At 57.7% G+C, this 25,722-nt stretch overlaps 1 protein-coding gene across 2 annotated transcripts in view; it reads left to right on the top strand.

Annotated features, from left to right (window-relative positions):
• KAZN (kazrin, periplakin interacting protein) overlaps positions 1-25,722 on the top strand; it is a 789,048-nt gene that overhangs the window by 700,519 nt on the left and 62,807 nt on the right. For both annotated transcript variants that reach the window (XM_059691208.1, XM_059691209.1), the window contains one exon: positions 7,986-8,177. In XM_059691208.1, coding sequence (XP_059547191.1) covers positions 7,986-8,177 — 192 coding nt within the window. The remainder of the gene's footprint in view (positions 1-7,985; positions 8,178-25,722) is intronic.

Here is a 25,722-nt window from a genome sequence, read left to right as displayed (position 1 = left end):
TGCCCCTGCCCCCTGGGGACTGAGCCCCCCAGGTGACAGGAGAGCGCCTGTGTCTCCACCCCCAGCCAGATGGTGTGTTTGGAGTTTCACATTCCCCCGGAGCTAGAATCACCTGCCGATTGATCTCTGCAGACCATACAGGACAGTGGGTCGGTTGGTCGGTGCTGTGGTGGCATCAAGCCACAGGCCCAGAAAGGCCGCCAGTGGCTGTCCTGAGTTTGCAGAGCAGGGGCGCAGGGGGGCTCGAGTGACAAACAGGCACCCTAGAGGGACCGCCCTCTGCAGCTCTGATCCTCGAGTTGAGTTCCTGAGAACTAGGGAGCTGTGTGCTGGAGGCTTGCGATTCCTCGACGTCCCCGGGGGCGTCTCTGCAGTGAAATCTGTGACGGGCGCTCTCCAAGGGTGGCCGACAGAGGCCTGCCCCCGAGGCCACTCTTCCAGGCTGAGGTTCCCAGATTTCTCTGCCCACAGGCAAACCATTGCATTCAAGACCAGCCTGAAGGCCCCTGTGACGGCTCCCGTCACTTACAGGACTTCGAGGACCCGCCGGGGCTGGAACCCAGGGCCACATTGCTGCTCCCGATCCCAGCACCCCCGGCCCCGACAGATGTGGGCGTCCCCGCGACAGGCAGCCAGGGACAGTCACCCCGGCCTGCATCCCCGACCTCACACAGCCTGGCCTGCACGGAGAGTCCCCCATTTGCCCCTCGTGCCTGCAACCTCTGGACCTGTTTCTGGCCTCGTGGGCCTGTCTCCACTCATAGTGGGGGCTGGGGAGGGAGGGGCTGGCTCAGCCTCCACTGTCATTTAATCCCCGCTCGGGTCTCCTGGGTCGGAGTCCCAAGGTCAGGCCTTCCTTCAGAGCACCAGCGAGGTCTGCCCTTTTCTGTAATGATGATCACGACAACGACATTTGACCCCCATCTAGAACCTTCCACAGTGTTCCCACTTAGACGCTTGCTCTGTTTATGTTTACCACAGGCCGTGGGGACTGGTCTTGGCTCCTTTTTCAGATAAACTCAGGGATCACTTGTCCAGGGGTCAGAGAGCTGGGATGTGGGGGGGCCAGGAGCGAGTCCAGGCTGGCTGACCCCAGGCCTGCCGGTCCCGCTCTGGGCACCAACCGCTCTGGCATGTCTGCCAAGAGCCCGGCACTGGGCTGAGCTCCGGGTGTCTGGTGAGAGTGAGGGGCATGCCGGCTTCATCACCCCCGTCACCCACCCCACCCCCTGTAAGTGATACAGTGCAGGGCATAACGACTGTGGGTGCTGGAGCAAGACCGCCCAGTTCAGACCCTGGCTCTGCTCTTTACTCTGTGTGACCTTGGTCAAGTCACCTCCCCCCTATGCCTCAGCTTCCCTGTCTGTAAAATGGGGTGATGACACTAGGTCCTACTTCCTGGGGTTATTGTGAGGATTAAGCTAGGTAAGGCATGTAAACTATTCACAGCAGAGTCGGGCACACACAGTGTGTGCTAAAGAAATGTTAGTAAAGGGGCACTTGTTATTGTGACACACAGTGATTATAAGATTATTATTCTTGGGACCTTGGCTGCAGAAGGCTAGGCTTACATACCTACAGCTCACCAGGAGGCCTTAGGAGACTCTGGGTCCCCCGTTGCCTTGTTCAGGCCATTCTCGGGGGTGCCCTACAGTCACAAAAGGCAGCTGTCTCCCCTTTTCTCCTTCTGCCCCTGCCCTCGCGAGCTCACAGAAATTCAGCCTGGAGAAGGCTTGTCACACAGGAGGCCGCTTCCCTAAGGCAGGAGCAGTCACCTTCCTGGTGCGCTGTGTGGATTCCTCCGCAGCCCCCACTTCCTCCTCCTCCCGCTCCCCAGATTCCACAGCTGAGCTGGCCACAGGACAGACCCGCAGAGGCTGCTGGCCCCTAGCAGCCGGCTGCACTTGGACGCGGAATCAGCAGGGTCATCAAAGGCTCTCCTCTGCCAGGCAGCCCTGCCCAGCCGGGGCTGCTCCAGGTCTTGTTGCAGGCACAGGGCTGAGTCATGCTCTGGCCTCTCTCCTAGGCCTGTTTTTGCCTGTGCATATTGCCTCCTTGTTACAAAGTGGCTGCTGCAGCTCCAGCCCAAGTCTACTTTCCAGGCAGGAAGGCAGAGAAGAGGCAAAGCCCTTCTCTCTCTCTCTCTCTCTCTTTCTCTCTCTCTCTCTCTCTCTCTCTCTCACTGCAAAGCCCTTTTTTCTTCAAGGGTAGGCCTCCTTGGGGTCTTTGTCCTATACCTCAACGGCCAGAACTGGATCACATGGACAACCCTAATTGCAAGAGAGGCTGATAAATGGCATTTTTAAGCACTAGATCAGTGATGGCGAACCTATGACACGCGTGTCAGAGGTGACACGCGAACTCATTTTTTCGTTTGATTTTTCTTTGTTAAAGGGCATTTAAATATATAAAATAAATATCAAAAATATAAGTCTTTGTTTTACTATGGTTGCAAATATCAAAAAATTTCTATCTGTGACACGGCGCCAGAGTTAAGTTAGGGTTTTTCAAAATGCTGACACGCCGAGCTCAAAAGGTTCGCCATCACTGCACTAGATACGCATTGCTCTTGCAAACAAAAAGAGACGTGTAAGAAGGGAGGGTCCCAGCTCCTTCCCCGCCCTGAGTGGGTACGCCACACCCTCTCACCCTACAGCATGGCCTGCCTGCAGGTAAGGCCACCCCCCAGGACATAACCGCTGGTAACCGGCAGCTCCTCCTGGGGCAGGAGAGCCACGCTGCCTGCCCAGCAACACTCACCTGCAGTTTCCGAGGCCCTGGGAGTGCTGCTGAGTCCCTGGCTGTTCTGATGACACCCCACCCCCTTTCACCACGAACCGCCTGCTCCAGGTGTGAGGCCATGGTGGTTGGTTGCCCAGAAACTGCAGAAAGGTACACAGTGGATCTTTCCTTTTCCTGTCCTTGGGCAAAGGCCAGAATGGCTCGTTCAGAGCTGGCGGCCTCTTCCTCAGCAGCCATTGCCTGAGCTGAGGGCTGCCTCCTGTCTGGGTGTCTGTGGGGCCGGCCGCACCGGGTATGATGCCCACCGCTTGCTTCCTCCTCCGTCTCATGCCTGTGGGCCAGCACCGGCCAGGAGAGCTCTGCAGTGATGGCAGCGGTCTCGCTGGGCACTTGAAATGTAGCTGGTGCCACGGAGGAACTGAGTGGTTCGTTTTAATTAATTTACACTTAAGTAGCCACCTGTGGCCCCTGTTTGTCTCACTGAGCAGTGCAGGCATAGACTCGAGCCAGGACCCTCTTGCTGCCGGGGGGGGGGGGGGGGGGGATGGATGCATCATGGGTAACATTCATCTAGATCAGCCGTGGGCAAACTACGGCCCGCGGGCCGGATCCGGCCCGTTTGAAATGAATAAAACTATTGAAAAAAAAAGACTGTACCCTTTTATGTAATGATGTTTACTTTGAATTTATATTAGTTCACACAAACACTCCATCCATGCTTTTGTTCCGGCCCTCTGGTCCAGTTTAAGAACCCACTGTGGCCCTCGAGTCAAAAAGTTTGCCCACCCCTGGTCTAGATTCATAAAAAGTGGGCCCTTCTAAGGGGCTGGTAATATACAAAGGCCCAGAGAGGGACAGGGACTTGCCCTGGCCACACCGCGAGGTAGCATCCCTCTGCGGCAGAAACCCGAGTCCTCAACCCCGGCTTCTTCATTGTTTCCGAGGAATGTGAGCGCTCCCTCTGTGCAGGGGGCAGGGGTGTGGGTCTGATGGGCGCCAGCAGTGCTCACTGTGCTGAACACATGTAAGTGTATCGCACGTCTCATTTATTCCCATCAGCCTCGTTTTGCAGGTGAGGCCACGGAGGCCCAGAAGGTGACGTGCCTGTCCCCGGTCCGGAGCCCATAAGCCACGGGCTGGGGTCTTGTGAGGCCCCATGATTGCAGTCCCAGAATGTCCCCAGTCTCTGCCCCGGGAGGTCCAGGCGCGTGCGATGTGGGCTCACACGCCCAGTGGGGGCAGGTGGGGGGCAGCGAATGAGCTGCCACAGACCTCTCTCCATGGAGCTGTTTTTCCAGCCTCGTCTCCTGAGAGGCGGCTCCTGCAGGTGCCACACCTGGTGTCCCGCCTCCTCTTAGGGCCCCACTTGAGGGGCGGGGTCTCTCCCCCGATAGCCCAGGAGCAGGGCACGGTCCCATCTTGCCCTCCGCTCTCTCCTGGGTGCAGGGGCACCCAGCAGGCTGCGCCTTCACCCCATCTCCCTGAGGGGCCGGGCCACGCCCTTCCTGTGATCGCCCAGTTCTTGTCCCAGAATCCTGTGGGGTGCAAGTAGGGTCACTGGATAAAAACAGCACACCCGCCTAAGTTTGAATTTCAGACAAACAACAAATAAATGTTCAGTGTGACTGTGTCCACGTGGATTTAGGACACACTTGTACTAAAAATTATCATGTCGCTGAAATGAAAGTTTAATTGTGCATCTGGCTTTTTCTGTTTGTTTAGCTTTGCTTTGCTTTGTTTGCTCAATCTGGCAAGCCTACACGGGTGGCACCAGCCCCATGTGCTGTGCATGACAGCCAAGATCCGGAGAAGTGGTGGGGGGCAGGGGGCGGGGCCGCAGGGTCATGCTAAGGCCCTAGCCAGGACTGGGTCGGTCTCCAGGTTTCTTGGACACCTCTGCTGTCTATGGAAACACTGTTGAGACCTCACTGGCTTCCCCGGGGCAGTTTGAGGAAGCCCAGAAATCACACTTCTAAAGAAAATGTCAAAACAAACCTGTCTTCTACCTGCCCGGATGCGTTAGCAGTCACTCACCCCTCACTGTGAAATGGACATTTGGTGACAGTTGGGACGGAACAGGCCCTGGCGGCGTGGGCAGTGAAGGAGGGTGTCTTCGTCCATCCGGGCTGCTATACCTAAAACACCAGAGGCTGGGTGCTTATAAACAACAACAACAACGTGTTGCTTAAAGCTCCGGAGGCCGGAAGTTCAAGTTCAGGGCGCTGGCAGATTCCGTGTCTGGTTTACAGACTGCTGGCTTTTTGCTGTGTCCTCCCTCATGTGGTGAAAGGGGTGAGGGAGCTCTCTGGAGTCTCTTTCAGAAGGGCACTGATTCCATTCCTGAGAGTTCCATCCAACCTCATGACTTAATCACTCTTTCCCCTCCTCCCCTGAGGCCCCACCTGCAAATACATATGGGGGATCAGCTTTCAGCATATAAATATTGAGGAGACACATTCAGTCTATGACAGAACAGTAGTGCAAGTTCCAAAGTCTTCGATACTGCTGGAGATGATGAGCCAGGGCTGGCGTATAGAGGAGTGATAAGGGTTAAGACCTTTTATAATCTGACCTCGCTGTACCTCTCCAGGCTTTCCTCTTGTTCTTTCTCACTTTGTACCCTTCGTTGATGACGCAGGGACCTCTGGCTCTCCAGCCCCTTTGCCTTGGTTCTTGCTGTTCCGTCTGCTCACCACCCTCCCGATCCATCTTCCAAGTCCCATCTCAAATGTCCTTGTGCCTGAGCAGGTACAGCCCCTCCTTTGTATCCTGCTCACTGACGTGTGCTCATTCCACTCACCTCAGGCTCGAGGCCCAGGGTGTTCCCGGCTCCTTTCAGGACACCCTGTGCCGGGCCTGCCGTGTCGGTGGCCCACAAATGTTTGCTGGGAAGAGGGCAGGGGAGGGCCCCCAAAGCAAACCTCTTACTTGGCAGTTTTGCGGAGAGACTTGGACAGTTCCCAGTCCGCACTCGAGTCGAAGTCAGGGCAGCCAGACCCTCCCTTGCAGACGGCCTGCCTCTCGGGGTGCTGGTTTGGGGTCTCGAGTGCTAGCCGGACGGCAGGCCCTGTCTGTGCCGTTCACCTGGAGTCCCCAGTAGCTAGAGCAGCACCTGGCCTGTGGCAGTGCCGATAAACTCCAGCTGCGGGGGGGGGGGGGGGGGGGGGACAGGGGGTGGATGGTCATGTGTCCGCACACACTGTTGGGGCTCGTGGGACCCCGTAGTGAAGGGTACGGCCAGGCCCGCTCTGGGGAGCTGCACCCACCGGGCACGCGGGTGGCAAACAAGTGGGGCTCCTTCATAATGAGAGGTTCGTGCAGGTGCTCAGTGTGGGGCAGCAGTCAGGGGGGACAGTGGACAGACACCAGCTGACAGGAAGGAAGGAGGCTCTTCTGGCTGCTGTGAGTCTGCACCTCCCGGGGCTGGAAGACCCTGTGGCCTTGGGGAGGCTGTCCAGGGGGCCGGGCAGCCAGGGAGGGTTTCAGCCGAGGGGTCAGGGGACGTGCTCTGCATTATGGGGGCCCAAGGCTTCTCTGGGGGGGATGGAGGGGGTTCAGGAGGCGCTGGGAGGGCAGGGAGGCCTCGCTCGCACAGGTAGCTGGACCCAGGTGGCCTCGGTAAGGGGGACCTGGGAACCGGGGCTGGGATCCAAACCACCTTTTCCCAAGGCCTCTGGTGGTGGGGGCCACCTGTTCTCAAGGCCTCAGCTCTGCCCCCCTCAGCCTGTCCCCGCCCCCAGACCTGGCTCCGCCTCCAGGCCCAGGATCCCCGAGGAGTACAGGTGCCTCATCGATACTGGGCGCTCCCTGTGGGCCGAGCCCCTGTAGGAGGGCTTCCTCCTGTGTCTCCGTGGAGCCACTCCACCCGATGAGGGCCAGACCCATTTCACAGATGGGGTGCCTGAGGCTTGAAGGGGGGAGGGGACCTGCTTGTGACCATGTGCCTGGCCAGTGGGGGAGCCAGACCAGAGGCCCAGTAACACGAAGACTGTCTCATAGGCGGGACTGCACCCCGACCCCCTGGCAGTGGGAGGGGCTGGTGAGAGACACCCCCCGAGGGGGTGCTGGGGCCTGCCTCACGGTGAGGAAGAACGGAAAGGGTGCTCCAGGTGCTGAGAGCGTTTGGCACGCTGCAGAGCGAGGGCCAGGGTGGCGGAGGCTGGGGAAGGGGGCAGAGCGGTGGTTGAGTACGTGGTGTAGTCGGAGGCTAGGGTCCCGGGCCTGCTACACGGGCCGGACCTCCGCTAGTCCGTGAGGTGAGCATTGTGGCCGCGAGCGTGCGCTCTGTTGAGGGTTAGCGCTGCCAAGGTGTGTGCCGCCCAGCGAGGCCGCTTACCCCTGCGTGCGGCACCCCCTGCAGCGCGGTGTCTGGCTCAGGCAGCAGACCCGGTGCGGGTGTCGGTCGGCCCGCAGGCCAGAGCTGGCTGAGGGCTCCTGCGGGACAAAGGGGCACCTGGTACCGTCCCCGGGCTCCAGGCCGAGGGACGCTGCGCGCTCCTTGGTCTCGGCCGGGCGCTCGGCACGTAGGGTTGGGTTTCGTGCCGCAGACCCGCCGCCCCGGTGCCGCCCCGGCGTTGCCGTGGGTACTGCTCTGAGCACCCGTTTCCCGCACCCTCTGCTGCGAGGGCCCGCGTCCTGTTTCTTCGGGGCTCCTGGTGGCGAGGTGTTTTATGAGAGGTGTTGAGTGAGCCTTTTTAGGGCGGGTTCCCGCATGTCAGGCTCGGGGCTCAGGCCCCGGCATCGGACAGGTCTGGCTTCACATCCCAGCTCAGCTACCTGCCAACTGTCACCCCTGGAGCTGTTTAATCTGTGGAGCCTCAACTTCCTAATCTGTGCAGTGGGGGCTAGGACGGTGCCTGCCTCGGGAGGTGTTGGTGGGATTCAATGGATCACGCGTATTCCGCTCACCTGCGCTCACCTGCGCGCTGCTGGCTCCCGCCCCCCTCAGGCCCCTCTTGCTCCTCCCTGGGAGCAGGGAGGCCGCCAGCCATTGGAGGGGACGCTCTCGGTGCCGTAGAGAGTATGTGGGGTGTGGGGGTCCCACCAGGAGCGCTCTGCAGGCTGGGGGTGGGCCCAGGACCGGAAAAGGTAGTGGCTTTGGGGGTTTCTGTTTGCTCACGTGGAGGAAAGGCCCGGAAGGCAGAGCGAACAGGAAAAGCCCAAGCACCTTGGAACCTTCCCCAGAAAGAGGGGGCGGCCCCAGCGAGCGAGCGCCCGTCCTCTAACCTGTGCCTCTCCCCTAGGGCTGCTGCGGGAAGAGGTGTCCCGGCTGCAGGAGGAAGTCCACCTGCTCCGGCAGATGAAGGAGATGCTGACGAAGGACCTGGAGGAGTCGCAGGGCGGCAAGTCCGCCGAGGTCCTCTCGGCCACCGAGCTCAGGGTGCAGCTGGCCCAGAAGGAGCAGGAGCTGGCCAGAGCCAAAGAGGCCTTGCAGGGTGAGTGACAGGCGGCGTGGCCCCTCCTTCCCTCATCTGGGGCTGGGGCGCAGGCCACAGGGGCTCTGGGGAACCGGGGTCCAGCCTCTGCGGGGGGAGTGACGTGAATACGGGGTCCCAGTGCCCGGACCCCCAGCCGCGGCTGCCCTGTGCCTGTTGGGGTGGAAAGCTGCCTCTTGCAGGACTGGGCACCTATGTCACCCCTTCCTCCCGTTGTGACCGCCACTGTTCCCCATGCTGGCCGGTTGTGGAGCCGCTTCCCCGAAAGCATGTATGGCAGGTGGGTGGGCATCTTTGCTGAACCAGGTGCTGACCCGGCAGTGGGTCTCCACTTTGCCAGCACCCTCGGGGCCCTTCAGCACCTCCCCTCCCTGAACGGTGCGCGTGTGTGCTGGGTTCTCGGCTGGAGGCAGGCCGGTCCCCTGCACTTCACCCACCACGGTGGCCCTCCCAGGCGGGGCTCGGTCCTCCTCTCGAGTTGCCTGGAGGTCCTCTCGAGCGGGGCAGCCTCCAGCCCTGGGCAGGTGGAGGGGTAGGGAGAGATGTGGCGTCGGTGCCCAGGTGGTCTCTTGCCAGGAGGGACCTTGACCCGTAACCAGCAGCTGCTGTAGGAAACGAGGAGGCCAGTGGGCCCACGTGGTCAGCCTGCTCTCCTTGGAGCTGCCGGGAATGCCAGCAGCTGCGTGCCCGTCTCTCTAGCAGCCCCTGCACACTCTGCGGTGGGGAGGGGTCTCAAGGTGTTTGAGAAAGGGGAAGCCCTCCCCAGACAGGGCTCCACGCTCTCCACATGAGCACTGGGGGAGAGAGGGGTCAGGGGCGGGGGGCGGGGAGGGGGTGTCTGCCTCCATCTGCTTGTGCTCCCCAGGTGTCTCCGTTTCTCCTGGGGGAAAACAAGGCAATAAAACTCGCAGCCTGCTCTCCACTTACCAGTTACCAGAACCATAAATACTCTCGGAGGACTTTATTTTTGAAGCCAAAGCAGGTTAATTACTCAGATTGATTCCGGGCTGCTGTAGCAGAAACCCCAAAAGAGGGACTTAACGAATCCATTTGTCTCTCCTCTAACCATCTGAGGAGCCTTTCAGGGTGGGGGCGCCTCTGCTCCCCAACCTGGGAGAGACCCAGGGGAAGAGCCAGAACTGAGGGCCAGAGGTTCCCTCCGGCAGCACTGATCCTGAGGCCGGGCTGCAGGGGCTGCTGGGCCATGTTATTTCCAGCTGGACGTCCCCGTTCAGGCTACATGGCTAACGGGTGGAGGGCCGGGGAGGGGAGTGGATTTTGCTGAGTAGTTAGTGGGCTCTGTCATTGCGGGTCTCCCTGACCAGAGGGGGGAGGTGAGCAGCATGCACCCGCACACGGGCCAAGCCGACTGTGCGTCCAGCACCCACCGACCGTCCCCCGGGGGAGTCTGGGAAAACGTCCCCGAGGCTGACTCCTTACCCAGATGTTTCAGCACTGAGTGTGTGCGTTCTTTCCGCAAAACAAATCACTACTAGAGGCAGGGAGGCCCCTTTCTGCTGGGGTTGAGTTCCCGTGGGGTCACTGAGACAGCGTGCTGGGTGGTCTCCTCGGGCCGAGGTGGGCAGGTGGCCTGTGTCACGGTCCAGCTGGCGCTGCATGGCCGGGAAGCCCGGTGCCAAGCACGCATGCTCTCTGCGGGCAACCATCCAGCATCCAGGCCCATAGATCTGCGGGAGCCGCCCTCCCTCCCAGCTTCCCACTTCCCTGCCCAGGACAGGACCAGTCCCAGTGATGCCCCAGGAGGTGCCTCAGGCCCCGGTGGTGGGAGCCGAGGCCCTGGCCTCGCTCAGCTTTGTTGAGAACCTGAGGAGAGTCAGGACTGTCTCGGGAAGCAGCCATCTCAACCACCTTTGCCAAGTATTTATTGCTGGGACCATAAACCTGCCCTCCCTGTCCTTGGCCAGGGATGGAATTCTCATCCATATCTGCCCTCAGGACGTGTGGGGGGTGGAAAAACCTCTCAGCTGCCCCTTGGGGCCCAAAGGAGCTGACAGGGGAGTGAGCAGAGGCTCAGGTACCCACCCCCAGCCCCTGGGACAGACAGCTGCCCTCTCCAAACCCGGGACAGTCGTGAACTGAATGACGCGATGTCTGAAGGTGACGGCGCCGGCTTGCTCCGCGGTGAGAGCTGGCTGGTAGCGCCGGGCAGGCATTTCTCCCTGACTCTGTGCGTGGATTTCTTACCTGCCCCCCAAGATCTCATCAGCGAGGACTTGTCAGCGTTCGCTAAAGGACCGCTTTATCAAGCACCTACTGTGCGCCAGCACTGTTCTCAGCGCTTGACCTACCACTCACCCCAGTCCTGCCGGGAGATGGGAACCTCCTTTGACAGAGGGAGACACCCGAATGAGGCACTTTTCCCACTGCACCGCACACTGCGTCTTCTATCTGGGGAAAAAGTCATCCTGGACAAGAGAGATGGGGTAATGGGGCCTGGAGGCTCTGGGATCAGATCTGGCCTTGAATCCCAGCTCCTCCGCTTACTGGCTCTGTGACCTTGAGCAAATGCCTTAACCTCTCTGAACCAGAGTTCCCTTACTGAGGGTAACAGTAACAGTACCTGCTTTTCTTGTAATTGGGGCTAATAATAGTAGCCACTCCAGAGGGTTGTTGTAAGGATTAAATGAGATATCAAGTGGTTGGCCCAGTGCCTGGAACCATTAGTGCAAATACTCAGTGATTATTGCCTGCGAGGGGGCTTGGCAGACCTCCTGGGACCTGCTTGGAGATTTGGTCTCCCGATTCCCATCAGGGGTGGCCCAGACCTGAGAGGCCTCGTGCCCAGCTGAGCTCAGGGCAGCTGAGCTCAGGGTGAGCCGTGTTCCTGAAAAGCAGTGCATGGGCACCTTCCGCTGCCCGAGCATCCTGCCTGGCATTCCACACGGTCTTAAATCGGATGCTTCCTCCCCGGCCACAGCACGTGGTGCGCCAATTGCAGACAGATGTGGGCAGAAGGAGGTAGGGCATGAAAAGGGATTTAGACGCCCATAATGAGGAGAGCGAGAATAAATGCACCAGCCAAGTCAGCGGCAGCTGTTGGGCGACACTCGTTAACAGCCGGTGTCCCCGCGGCGGGAACACGCAAAGCCCCCAAAGACGCCTGGCAGGTCCCCACTGGCTGTCCCCCAGTCTTCGGTTTGGGGCTGAGGAGACCCGAATTTTCCAGCACCTAAGGCTTAGGACCTCAGACACCCCAAATGTCAGCCCAGATTTCCAAATCAGAGCAACAAAACGAATCGAGTTTGGGGAGGAGGGCGTTTAGAAGGCTCCTTTGTTGCTGTGGGGATGAGTGTGGGAATGTTTGGTTTAGGATTTTGATCTCCCTGTGAGTTTTACGGGCAGAAGCAATGAGTGATGGTCTAGGAAAGAAGGGTGTGTGTGTGTGTGTGTACATGTATGTACATACCTGAGTCCCTGCATGACCCCAGCTCCACACATGTGGTAAGCTTGGAGCCCCTGGGACCCCTGGGGTATCTGTTGATTTCCCCAGGCCCCCCCTCAGTCACTGATTCCTCCGATAATCAAGGCGCTATACAAATGATGACCATGAAAATTTGCTTCTTCTCTTTTTAATCATTATTATTTTTGTTGTTGTTGTTGTTAATCCTCACCAGAGGATATTTTCCATTGATTTTTAAGAGAGTGGAAGGGAGGAGGAGGGACAGAGAGAGAAACCTTTATCTGAGAGACACATCGATTGGTTGCCTTCTGTATGCGCCCCTACCAGGGCTAGGGATCGAGCCTGCAACCGAGATACACGCCCTTGACCAGAATTGAACCTGGGACCCTTCGGTCTGTGGGCTGCCGCTCTGTTCACTGAGCAAACACGCTAGGGTGCATCTTCCCTCTTTTAATCGCTTAATGGCATGTTGAATGTGTTGAGCATTTCCCCACAGCAATAAATACTCTTGGAAAACATAATTTTTAATGACCACATAATGTCCTACCAAATGGAGGCACCATCATTTATTTAGCCACTTCCCTATCATTGGATATTTACTAGTAAGTCATTTCCACTGTTTTCTTTTTGTGTTTGCTGTTCTATAACACCAGGCTAAAGATCTGTGTTTATCAGTCTGTTTATTCCTTAGGACAGTCTTTCTCACACTCTCTGGTTCCTGGGCTGTTATGATCTTACACAGCTGAGGACCCCAAAGAGCATTTGATATGGTTCCGATCTATCGTTATTTCCCATTTTAGAAATGAAAACTGAAAACATGTCTGCACAGACAACAGCATGGTGATTGCCAGGCGGCAGAGGGGGTGGGAGGTGAAGAGGGATAAATGGTGAAGCAAGGAAGCTTGAGTTGGGGTGGCGAACACACAGGACAATATGTAGATGGTGCATTATAGAGCTGTATGCCTGAATCCTATATAGTTTTATTAACCAATGTGTTACCCCAATAAATTCAATTTTTTTTTTTAAAAAAGCATGTCTGAATCTTCAGTAATTTATTGTAAAATAACAATAATAAGCCCATCACATGCTAACATAAATACAATTAGTTGTGATGAAAAATAACTATTCCCCCCCCAATAGATTTAAGTGAGATAGGCAGCATTGTTTTATATTTTTACAAAAATATAAAATTTTTACAAAACTTTTTGACGTCTGACTTCATGAGAGACTGCTGAGTGCTCCTGTCGGTTGCTTCAGTCGGGTAACGGTGATTTGTTGTCTTGGTTGGAAATCTGGCCTCACACATACACAGGTGGAAAGGGGAGCGTGTTAATCGCCTTCTTAGGTAATCGTGGGTATTTTTCTTGGATGCCACGGTAACACTCACCGAGTGGCAGTTTCTTAGAGCTTCGCGGCAGTGTAGAGTCTGAAGCCTTGTTTTTGTGATCTGTGACAGTGGTCAAAGCCACAGGTCTAATTTGCACTTTGGATGGATTTGTACCCACACAGGATTTTTGAGCATCTAACATAGGTCACTTGGAAAATATTGGTTCATTGGGCGATGCAGATCTTCCAAGTGCCGACATATTTCATTCCCATAAGGAGAAGTCTTTAAGCTGCAGGTGGGCAGTTCCCCTAGAGCAGCGGTTCTCAACCTGTGGGTCGCGACCCCTTTGGGTGTCGAACGACCCTTTCACAGGGGTCACCTAAGGCCATCGGAAAAACACATATATAATTACATATTGTTTTTGTGATTAATCACTGTGCTTTAATTATGTTCACTTTGTAACAATGGAAAATACATCCTGCCTATCAGATATTTACATGACAATTCATAACAGTAGCAAATTTACAGTTATGAAGTAGCAACGAAAATAATTTTATGGTTGGGGGTCACCACAACATGAGGAACTGTATTAAAGGGTGGCGGCATTAGGAAGGTGGAGAACCATTGCTCTAGAAGCTGCAAAAGGCAGGAGAACAGATTCTCCCAGGAGCCTCCAGGAGAACATAGCCCTGCCCACACCTCGAACTCAGCCCAGTGAGACCCATTTCAGACTCCAACCTCCAGAGCCCTAAGATAATACATTTGTATTGTTTTCAGCTCCTAAATCTGTGGAAACTGTTACAGCAGGAGGAGGGAACTAGTAAGGGCCCCTCTTCCCTGTCCCTCACAGCCCTGGAGGCTGGCCGGCCTCCCTCAGGACTCAGCACACAGGGAGGGACGTCTGTTTCCCATCAGGCTTGTCACTGGCCGGGCCCCTGCAGGGCACGGCCACCAGCACAGAGCCGGCCTTGTTATCTGAGCAAAGCAGATGATCCTTTCGTGTGGGAGAGAGGAGGCGATGCCCAAGTTTCTCTCTTTAGCAGAAGGAATCGGGCCCGGGGGAGCCTTTTCCCTGCCGCGGAATGAGTCACCTGCCCCAGACTGAGCTCTGGGAGGAACGGAGCCTCATTATTTAATTTGCTCATTCAACAAATGTTCCCTGAAAACTGACCCACGCGGGAGCCCACGCCTGGGGCTCAGATAATTCAGAGGCAGATCAGACCCAGGCCCTGCCCAGACCCCGTGACACTCCTGGAACCCACATCACATTCAGTGCAAACTGGCTGAATACTATTTTGTCTTTATGGCCAGCCAGGTCTGTAGATAAGAACCTGCCACAGATACTCCTGCTCCAAGGAGTTCGAGGGTGCAGAGTGTGTCTCGGGCTCTGGGAAGGAGGGGACAGCAGTGTCCTTCATGTTCCCAGCAGGTGTGGCCCGCAGACGGCGCCCGAGTGGGTCTGAGCCGTATGATGCGTCATCGATGCTGGGTGGCTCGGCCGCCTGCTTTCTCACACACACACCCTGGTCTCCACAGCGCCCACCACATGGGTTTGAAAAGCAGCTTCGTGTTTCCTGTGTCCCTTCCCACATTCTCACTCCATGCTCTGTCTGATTCCTTCCCCTTGGACTGAATTTATGTGCTCTTCTCCAAGAAGTCATACACTCAAAACTACCTTAGGCCCCAGATCTAGCCGGAAGGCCCTGGCGGCTGCTGCACAGGCCCCCCATCCCCAGAGCCAGCCCCTCTGACCCACAGCCGTGATGTGGGAGAATCGTAGCTAGTAAATCCTAGAACTCAGTGGAAGCTTCCAGAGAGTTTTAACTCTACCGGCAGAACATCGTCCTAATATACTGTTGACTTAAGTAGTTAACAGATCCCCCTTGAAAGCTTTTTAGACTCTACATTTGATCCAGTTGGAAAAAATTGAGAGTCAGATGGAGGAAGCGTCCAGAATCTCGGCCGTCCTGTTGCAGCTGCCCTGGGCACGTGTCTCCAGCAGGTGAGCCACTTCACGTGGCCACTGGAGCCCCCAAAAGGGCACATGCTTTAGTGCACATGTACTTTTTAAAAAAATAATAATAATAATACATGTTTTCTTTGAGGGTAGTTTGAGATTTACAGAAAAGTGGCAAGATCTCATCTGTCTATTTTCCCCCGTTGTCAACCTCTTAGATTACCTTGCTATATGGCGTAAGTGCTTTTCCAGCCAGCCCCTGCATCTCTGCTGATGTTTCATTGGCCAGAGCAAGTCACATGCGCATGCCCAGCGGAGACTGCACGGCTGTGGATGCACAGGGAGTCGGGGTTTCTAAGCAGCAGGTAATAGGAATCCACCCCAAAGAACATTTTATATAGACTCCGCCGATCCAAATCTGCCCTCAGGCCTGGGTTCTGGTGACTGACGATGATTGCATCCCATGCTCCCTGTTGGCGCCTTTGCTTTTTATAGGTTGTAAACCGGAGTGACTCTCTGCCCCTCCTCACCTGGGAATGTTCACACTCGTCCTTGACTCCATGCGTTGGAAAGGCAGCTGGGTCAGTCCCCTCACCCTTCCCGCCTTCCAGGGCCAGAATCCCTTCCCACCGCCTCCCACACAGGTGCCCTCCCGGCGTTCCCTTCAGCTTTGGGTCTAATTCTCACTCTGTATTAACGTTCTAATTATAGTGATCTCCCATGTATCCCGGGAAAAACCGAAAGCCTGGTCTGGTTGAATATACACAGATGCCCACCAGGACTCACCCCACACATGTGATGCTTATTTTGGAACCATGCAAAGAGCCCACCCTCTCTTTCCATCCGGAAAACCTATGCACACAGGGACTCGCTTGTGAGCAGTAATATCTCAGCTGACGTTTATTTAGCGCATGGACCTCGCTGGGCACGCCCCTCGTTGCCCGGCCTGCATGAGCCCATTGACCCTCCCGGCAACCCTGTTAGATGGCTAGTGTTGATTAGCCTGTTTCCCCATCTACAACATGGAGATGAGAGAGGTTAGGATTTTTCTAAGGTCTCCTGGCCAGTAGGTTTTGAAGCCAAGACTGGTTTTCAAACCTCCGTTCTTGGCATATAAGAACAGCCTGGCATGGGACAAGCAGGGACTGACGCAGGAGAAAGAGATCCCAGTTAGTAGCACCAGCTCTCGTGGGCACCCTGGGCCTCCTGCTCCGAGCACTGTGGAGGGAGCGCCTGGCGCCGGGAGGGAGCCTGGGAGCTCGTCCTCGGTCATCGGAACAAAAGGCAGACGGTTGCTTCTGCTTGCCGAAGGCGGCACGGAGCCTTTGTAGTCCAGAAACGAGTGGGGCAGGCTTGCTCCAGACACGCAAAGCTCTCCTTCTCCATCCCAGGTGCCAGAGTTTGTTCGTGCCAGGGTGGGTGGACACCGGGAGGCTGCATACCCCTTCACCCTTGGGGGACGCCCAGCTTACCACCCTCAGAATGAGACCCCGGCTTGTCCCCACGGCCAGAGCCTTGGTCCAGGGCCGAAAGTTGGGCACAGGAGATCAAAAGCGTTACTGAAAATGCACATGAAAGCTACCCTGGGCTATCACTGCTCACCTCTCCGAGTGCAAACTTCTGAAACCACGTGATCACGCTCTCGTAGTGTTCCCGGGGGGAGTAGCTTTCACACACGGGGCGGAAAGGCAGGATGAGATCCTAATTAGTGAAGGGATCCCTGAGCCCAGCGGAGGGAAATTGAGGAATCGCTGCACAGTCACAGGTGCACTTACCCTTGGACCCCCCAGTCACACCTCCAGGGTTACATCAGATAAAACGACACAGATACGAAACTCTGCGCATGGCAGAACGTATTCAAAGGCCTAAAAGAAAGGAAGGACAGGAGCCAAATCTCCGTGTTTACATAAGAGATGCGTGGACGGTGCTCTTGGAGTGATAATTCCGGAATCATCGCGTTACTGGGGGGTACAGCAAATGCGCGAACATACGCTGTTAGGTGCCAGCTTCTCTCGTGGGCCAGTGTGTTGCTTAAAACAGCAGAAATGTTTTCTTCCATGGCTCTGGACGTCAGAGTCCGAAATACATTTCCGGGCCAAACATCCAGGCGCGGGGCAGTGGAGAGTAACCGAGTGTGACGGGGACATCTCGTTCTCGAGGCAGGGATGCAGACCGAGGGCTCAGAAAGGCCCGGCCGACCAGGACAGCTCGAACATCCAGCACTGAAAGCGACAGATTATTCAAAGGGGGAAGGAAGGGGAGAGGTGGACGCTAGTGAACAAATGCAGGATCAGTTAGAAAATCACCGGGAATGGACATGATGTCCCTGTGGGTCCCCTGTAGGAAGGAGGCAGTGGGGATACAGATCACCTGTGGGGTAATTGGGTGGGGGCCGGGCAGCCTCGTCGTCGTCGTCATTAAAACCACCAGAGATGAAAGGAACCTCCTGGATGGCGGCCCAGCCAGGGCATTTCTTTGCGTTGTGTGACCTCGGGATCCCGGACGGGGGGAGGGGCGGCATTAAAGCCACAGGTGCAGTTCCGGGGACAGCTGGGGACCGCACGTTCGCTGCTATCGTTACGTCAGTGGCGACGCCTCTCGAAGCCCACGAGGAGCAGCTGTGGGGAGGGTGAGCTCCCGGCACGGGCGGCGAGCGTCTGAGCGCTAGTCCTCGGGCTCTGGCCCCACGTTGGCAGGACGCAGGTGTGGGCAGGTTTGCGGCGCCAGTGCACACCCTGGTGCCGGCCAAGCGCCAGGAACAGGTGTGAGGCCTCCTCCGCAGATAGGAAACATGGGTACGATGATGTCACTTCTCTCTGTGAATGTTTTCATGGCAAAGCAGCAAGCCCCGGAAGTGCTGACCTGCAGCTTTCCTTGGTTGGCCGGCTCGGTGCCAGTCTGAGCACGTGGCGCCTCCTCCTGTGGCAGGGGCTCCCACACGGCGCCCAGACCCTCCTGGAATGGGGCTCACAGGACCTCAGAGGGACAGGGGGCCTGTTGGCATCTTATTGTAATGTCACTTCAGGAAAGTGGAGCTCAGCTTAGACTCGAAGTAGAGGGCCGGCCATGTGCTGGGGGTGGGGCTCTGATGGGGCCCTGGCTGGCCACCGTCCCAGAGGCTGGCACGGGGGGCGGGGGCATTGGCCCCAAAGGGCTTTGCTGCACTCACCCAGCTAAGTAGTCCAGTGCACCGCGGCAGGCACTCTGCCAGGTGTCAGAAACACAAACATTCATTCCAGAAATATGGACTGGCCCCTGGGCGCGTGCCTTCCCCGGGCGAGGTGCTGAAGGAATTGCCTCCTCCCAGCCCAGCAGTTTAGAGGGAAAGCAAGTCATAAATTAGCGCACAGACAGGAGAAAGGTAAGATACAGCACATGCCATAAAGCATTAAAATGGGGCGAGGTGGGAGACGGAGGGGGAGCGTCTTTGCATGCAGTGGCCAGAGTGGGCCCCTCTGGAGCAGGGACCTTGCACCCAAGGCTGATGGGAAGGGGCCAGCGTGAGTCCGGCTTTCCAGGCCGGGAACAGGGAGCCGCTGTGGCTCTGGAGGGTGGCAGGCGAGGAGGGAGATGTGGATGCGAGGACGGTCAGTTTCATGTGGGTCTTTGCTCACCCAGTGAGGAGTTTGGGTTTTATTATACACAAGGCAGGATGCACTGGTTTCAAGGAGGGAAGTGACTGGATCCGAGTTGCATTTGGAAAAGCCCTTCTGGCTCCTGCAGCGTGTGCATGGCCTGGGTGGGGGGAGCTATGGCAGCCTCCAGCAGGACAGGTTGGAGAGTCCACAGACTTGCTGGCAGATTAGATGTGGGAGACAGAAGACGACAGCTTGCTGGAATGGGGTTTGGGCACCTGATGCTGGCCACTTCCCTCCAGCCTGAGGGCACTAGGGAGCCATTGCAGGCTTTAGGCAGGGAGTGATGGAATCCCACTGGGGTTTAGAAAGCTGGCCGGGGGCTGTATAGAGCGGAAACAGCTAATCCAGCCAGGAGCAGGGAGGCCTGGGCCAGGGAGGAAGGGGAAGGAGGGAGGAGGATAGGTGATTCTCCCTTTAGGAGAAACAGGAACTGAAGGCAGGGCCTGTCTCCCCCCTCACATTTGGCCTCTGGCCCCTGCCCAGGGATCCTGCACCGTCACCCCCATCTCCCCCTCCTCCTCCTCCTCCTGGCTTCCTCCATGCCCCGTGAGTGGGGGAAGAGTGCTCCCCTTCCTTTTGGGGACCACATTCCCAGGCAGAGTTCCCAGGGTGCTGGGTCCCCTCCCCAGCAGCTGGGCCCAGCCCTGCTGGAGGGAAGTGCAATTAAAGAGGCGGCTGCACTTACAGTCATGACTCGCTGCACTCGGAATTGCTGTCCTGGGCGCTGGCTTTCCTGCTGCCGGAAAACCCAGTAACTCGGGGCTACGTGCGGTGGGACGTGGGGCTGCGTGGATCCTGTCATGGGTACCCCTGTTCCGATCAGTACCTGTTTGGGAACATAGTTCACAAGGGCCACCCTTGGCCTTGAAGCGGGGAGGCGGAGGGGGGGCGGGGGCAGTTCTCGCTGGGCAGCAGGAGGAGCGGAGTTTCCCGGAAAGCGGAAGCATGGGCCTCGCACACTTGACCATAGAAAGTGGCCGCCAGGAAGGACAGCTGCCTGGGCAGAAGGGAGGGGCTGGGAGAGAGGATGGTGTGTCTCCGAGTGAGCCCTGAGCTCCATGCAGTGGTGCATTCCTGCCATGGGGTGTGACCCTCCCTCCCGTCGGTCCTGTTTGACAGCCCATGTGACTTTTCCAGGGGTTCCCTGCGGAGTCTGGCTGACACCACGCTCCCATTCCAATCCCATTAGGCCAGGAGCACAGGGACAGTCTCCCTGGCCTGGGCCTCTGTCCCAGCCTGAGAGTGAGGCAGCAGCCAGCGCACACAGCTGCACGGGGAGCCCGGCAGGGCCCTGCTGAAGGGGCGGGGAGGGGTCTTCTCCCGGGTTCTGACCCTGCCCCGCTCCTCGTGTCCTGCCTTCAACATTTTGTGCCAGATGCTCTCTTTCCGGAAGCCCTCTCCTGCCCAGCCCACACGCCTGTGGGCATCTCGGGCCAATCACCTGTTTTATTTGCCTTCCTTCATTCCAGGCTCTAAAACTGGTGACTCACAGGTATATTTCCTTGAGCCTGCATGCTGTGTGCTTAATTGTTGCTATGTTGCCATCATTAAACATCAGAAACTATTCACGGTGTGGATTTTTACCTTCTTTTAGAAAACAAGCAGGTCTGCCCAGCTGGCGTGGCTCAGTGGTTGAGCGTTGACCTATGACCCAGGAGGCCACGGTTCGATTCCCAGGCAGGGCACATGCCCAGGTTGTGGGCCTGATCCCCAGTGTGGGGTGTGCAGGAGGCAGCTGATCAATGACTTCTCTATCATCATTGATGTGTCTATCTCTCTCCCACTCTCCCTGCCTCTGAAATCAATAAAAATATATTAAAAAACAAACAACAGAAAACAAGCAGGTCTGGCCACCCTGGACCGCCTGCCTCCTGCAGCCCTGCCCACCCCGCCCAGCCCTGGCCAGGCTCCTGCAGGTGCTCACACCTCCTGCAGCCGGGCTGGGACCCCGCGTCAGTTTCCAGTCTCTTTCTGACAGCAGAACAGCCCCGCCTCTGGGTTTGCTCCTCGGTGCCCTGCGGTGTCCAGCGCCTTTGACACGCGGCCACAGGGCGGCCTTTTCTCCCCCCTCCATCCCTCTCTCTCCCATGCCCCTCCCTGTGCCCAGACCAGCAAGTGCAGTGACGTGCCCCTTCCCTCTATGCCTGGGTCCCTTCCCTGGTGGCTGGATTTGAACACACTGGGTGTGTGGCCAAGTCAGGCCCTGGCCCACGTCGGGTGCCCCACGAACGGAGAGCGCATGAAGGAAACGTTGAGAAAGCTCCCAGTTCCCTCCTGGCTTCCCCTCTGAGGTTCAGGGAGAGATGGGCACATCTCCGTCCCTGTCCACCAGGCCACCTTGGGGTGGGAGAAGTAGCCAGCCCCCCACCCGCCCAGGGGCCTGTGGATCAGCCAGGTCTGGGAGCTCCCTCTGAGCCAGCTTGCGGCCCAGGCAGCTTTGCCTCCCGCCGGCTTCTCCCAGCCCCTGGAGGAAGGGCTGACCTTCCCAAAGAGATGCCACTTGCAGGAAGAGGGCATTCGTTGTGGGAAGCTTTGGGCCCTGGGGCCCTTGCCCCTCGTGGCACCCCAAAGCCTTGCATGTGGGGTGCTGGGAAAGAGGTGCATGGGCGCCCACCTCCCTGGCAGCCACATGCCCTTTCTGTTCCTCAGATACCCAAGGCTGTTCATTAGGGGAGGGAGCTTTGCTGATCAATAACCCGGAATGTTCCCTCTCGGCATTCTGTGCTGTGCCCCACACCCACTGCCCCTGCAGTTCGTCTCCGTGGCAGCCTTACACGCGCCCTTCTTTTTCTAGCACATTTCACAGGTTTTGTTTTCTGTATTTGGACTCCTGGTTGTTTGCTGCCAGCTGCAGGAGGGCAGACAATCACACCTGGCTGGTTCCTGCTCCGTCCCTGCCAGCCAGCACACCGTGGCAATGCCCTGGCTTCCCGTGAGCCGTGCTGGCAGAATGAATGGGTGACTAGACGGGTGCCCACCTGGATGCCCCGGAGGATGTGAGATCAGGGACCTGGGCCGGGAGTTGGCAGCAGGGCCCGCAGCCTCATGGGCTGACCAGGACCCTGGGCACCCGGGGTCCACTGGGGCCTCGCAGAACAAAGGCAGCAGGCAGGCCTCTCAAGTCCCAGCTCAGCCACTTGGGTGCTGTGTGTCTTTGGGCAAGTTACTTAACCTCTCTCAGCTCCAGCCTCCTCATCCGTGAAATGGGGGTAGTGCCTTCCACCTCATGGGGCTCAGTAATGAGCGCGTGTGTGTGAGGCCTTTGGGAGGTGGCTGTCCAGAAGTGAACCTGATTTTAGGTGTGTGGTTGGGAATGAGGCGGACAGGAAGTAGCAATGTGGGTCTGTGCTCAGGGGGGGCTGGGATGCCCTCTGACACGTGTACCCTGGCCCCCTCTGCTCCCCCAGAGGCTGTTCTGCCAGCCTGGGGCAGAGCAGGAGAGGGCGCTGCCCAGCCGCTTGTTGACCGATTCACTGATGGGTTTGTGGTTTTGCAGCCAGAAGGTGCTCCGAAGGTTGGCCTGCGTGGGCTTGCGGATTATCTGTGGTGTGGGGGGCCTGGGCCCCCTCCTCCCTCCCTCTGCATCAGCTCGAAGTTAAGTAAGGATGTGCTGACGTCTGGGAAATAGCCAGGAGAGCGCCCCTCACCCCGAAGACAGGGCAGTAGTGGGTGTAGACTTTGGGAGGTCAGCGTGGCGGGAAGTCCGACCTCGGAGTGCGGCACTGTTCCAGCCCAAACACACCCCCTGCATTAGCGCATTGAATCCTCACAACATGAAGCAGGTGCTTTTATTGGCTCCACTTTACAGATGAGGAAACTGAGGCACAGAGAGGTGAACATCCCCAGCTTGGTAGATTCAGACCCAGGCTATTGGGCTCAAGGACTTGCACTTGCTTTTTTTTTTTTTTTTTTTTTTTGCTTTTTTATATATCTTTATTGACTTCAGAGGAAGAGAGAGGGAGCGACAACATCAATGATGAGAGAATCATTGACCAGCTGCCTCTTGCACGTTCCCCCCCCTCCCCCACTGAGGATCAAAGCCCGCATCCCTGGGCATGTGCCCTGACCAGAAATTGAACCATGACCTCCAGGTTCATTGGTTGACACTCAGCCACTGAGCCATGCTGGCTGGGCTAGGGACTTGCACTTTCAACCACCGTGCTATCCTGCTGGAGCAACAGATGGCAAATGTTTATCAAGTTTGTGTGTTAAACCTGGTCGTCGTTGCCCTGGCCGGGTGGCTCAGTTGGTTGGAACATTTGTCCATACACCAAAAGGTTGTGGGTTTGATTCCCAGTCAGAGCACATACCTAAGTTGTGGGTTTTATCCCCGGTTGGGGTTTGTATGGGAGGCAACCAATCGATGTCTCTCTCTCTCTCTCTCTCTCTCTCTCTCTCTCTCTCCCCCCCCCCTTCTCCCTCTCCCTCTCTCTCTATTAAAAAAAAAAATTAGTAAAAACACCTGGCAGTAGTTTGGGGAAAAGGGAAGGGACACTGGTCTTAGAGCCAGGTGAGCGTGGTTGGAACCCCAGGTCTTACTGCCGTGTGACTTTGGACCAGTCACTTCCCCTCCCGGAGCTTCCACTGGACCAAGGGGACGGACAGGACAGGGACATGAGAATGCCTCCTGTGCAGGGCTGTTGGGAGGACAGGAGGGCAGCATGTGAAGCCCCCGCCCCCGGGGCGCCCCACAAGTGTTTGTTTACTCTCTCTCGGCACAGTTTCCTCCCCGCTGTGCCTTCTGCCCCAGGCGCTGGCCCCCGTCCAGAGCCTGACCTTGGCCGTGAGTTCCGCGAGGACTTCGGAAATGGCTCTGGCTGCTCCGGCGGAGGGAGCTGCCCCGATCCGCTCGCAGATCCGTGTCCGGGCGCCCCTTGCCAGGCCTTTCATGTTGTTGCTTTATTTCACAAGGGCCCGGTGTTTGTTTAGCAATGGGCTGGTATTTTTAGAACTTAAAAGCCATTCTGCTCTTCGAGGAACGAGCCTGTGGCTGTGGCTGTGGCCTCACCTGGAGCCAGGCCTGGACTGGAGGCGTGTGGGCACTGAGCCCGGGGTCTCCCCACCCCACGCCGTGCTCCCCCTGGGCCTTTCCGATGGATTCAGGACGCCCTCCATCTGCCTTGTCCAGCTCGACTCCTTCCTGCCTGCCCTAGGCCCTGGCGTTGTGCTTGGCTGTGAATAATGACCCCCAAAGACGCCCCTAGTCCCATCCCTGGACCCTGCAAATAGGTCACCTGTCTGGCAGAGGGACTTTGCAGATGTGATTGTTAAGCAGGTGACCCTGGGTGACCTGGGTGGGCCCTTGTAAGAGGGAGGCAGGAGGGTCAGAGAGGGAAGATGTGATGCCAGAAGCACAAGTTCAGAGTCAGAGACAGAGGTGTGCAGGCCCTACCCTGCTGGGTTTGAAGGTGACGGAAGGGGCCACAGGCCGAGGAATGCAGGCAGTCCCCAGGGCTGGGAAAAGGCAGGGACAGGGACTCCCCCGGGAGCCCCCAGAGGGAGCACAGCCCTGCGACACGTGGATTTGGGCCCAGAAACCTACCTCGGACTCCGACCTCCAGAACTAGAAGAGAGTAAATGTGCGTTGTTTTCAGCCACAAAGTCATTTGTTACAGCAGCCACAGGACCCTAATGCGCAGCCCAGAGCCCTCCTATCTGCTTGGAGCGCCTCACTTCAAGCCAGGGCTACGGGGTGTCGTGCGGGAGCCGGTACCACCCGCGTTCACACCCCGCTCGGCCACCTCCCCCTCCGAGCCCCCAGCAATGCATCTGCACATGACGCACTCTTCCTGGGACTGTGGGGGAGAATTTTGAGACTGTAAGCACCTGCCCCAGCCCCTGGCACGTAGAAGCACAAAAATATTGTTCGGTTTTTCTTCTCTGCCGAGAAGGGGTGGGGAGTTAGCCCAGTGGTTGGTGTTTCGATCGAGTTGACAGAAACCTGGGTTCAAATTCCAGCTTCACAAACTCAGGGACGTTGTTGGTGAAGTTCAGCCAAGTGGCAGGTGCCTCTGGGCCCCCGTTTCCTCATCTGTAAGAGGGGAGAACAGCGCCCCGGGAGGGCGAGCGCAGAGCCTGGCCACGGCGCCGCTGATGAACCCCCCACGCTGCCGCAGCTGGAGGGCTGCCCGCCTCCAGGGTCCACCTCTGGCAGAAGCAGCGTTCTCCCACCACGGTGATCACCGCTGGGGAGGACCATGGGGATGGCTCTTCGTCCCGCCTCCGGGGGGGGGGGGCGGGGGGGGCGATTCAGAGCAGGAAGTGGTTTCCTCAGAGGCGTCCCGCCTGGTGCTGCAGAGCTGAAATCCTAGCCGCCGGCTTTGGTGGGGCTGCTCCCCCTCTCGGAGGCCCCTGGACCTCAGAGCTGACACATCTGGGGCAGGAGGCCTCCGGGGAGGCGTGGGAGGGGAGGGAATGGGCCCCAGATGTTCCCTGTCCCCGCCCAGCCTCGCCTGCCCTGTTGGTGAGGACGCGGGCTGCCAGGGGAGCTGTGGGTTCGGCTGAGTCTGCAGAGAGAAATCTGTGCGCGTGACCGGCTCAGACCGTCGCCCGGTCGGTTCGGGCAGGAACCGGCAGGTCTGCAGCCAGAGGCGAGGCGAGGACACCTGGTTGCATCGGGCTCTGCGCTCATCGTGTCCTGGAGAGAGGGCGCATGGGGGTTAGTTGGGAGCGCAGGCGTGGGACCGGGCTGCCCGGGGAGCAGCCTGCCTGGGCCGGTTACCTCATGACCTTGTATGAGTCACTTACCTTCCTAGTTTTAAAAAGCGCTGACACATGAAGCACTTTCCGAGGCCAGGCCCTGCGCTGGGTCCTCTGGGTGGGTATTAAAACCCTTTGACTTCTGCCCGGAAAACCTCTGAGGTGGGTGCCGTCGTTACCCTCGGGCGAGGGAGGGGCACGTGCCGGGGTCCAACCCCAGCGGGTCCAGGGGTTCCCCAAAGGTGTGGACGGAGTCGGCGAAGAAGGAATGTCACGGAGACAGCGTTCAGTTGATCAGCAGCCTAGCCAGGATCTCCAGCCCGGATCTCCAGAGAGGTTCTGTTTCGGATCTCCAGCGAGGTTCTGTAGCCATGTTCCCTCGCTAGGTTCTCCAGCCAGGTTCTGTCCAGGCTCTCCAGTCAGGTTCAGTGTCCAGGTTCCAGTCAGGTTCTCCTGCCAATCTCTGTAGTCAGGTTCAGTCCAGGATCCCTTGCCATGTTCTC

Source organism: Myotis daubentonii, chromosome 3 (assembly GCF_963259705.1).
Source record: "Myotis daubentonii chromosome 3, mMyoDau2.1, whole genome shotgun sequence".
Taxonomy (NCBI): Eukaryota; Metazoa; Chordata; class Mammalia; order Chiroptera; family Vespertilionidae; genus Myotis; species Myotis daubentonii.
The sequence above is the reverse complement of the archived record's forward strand: the minus strand, read 5'-3'. Positions and strand labels throughout refer to the sequence as shown.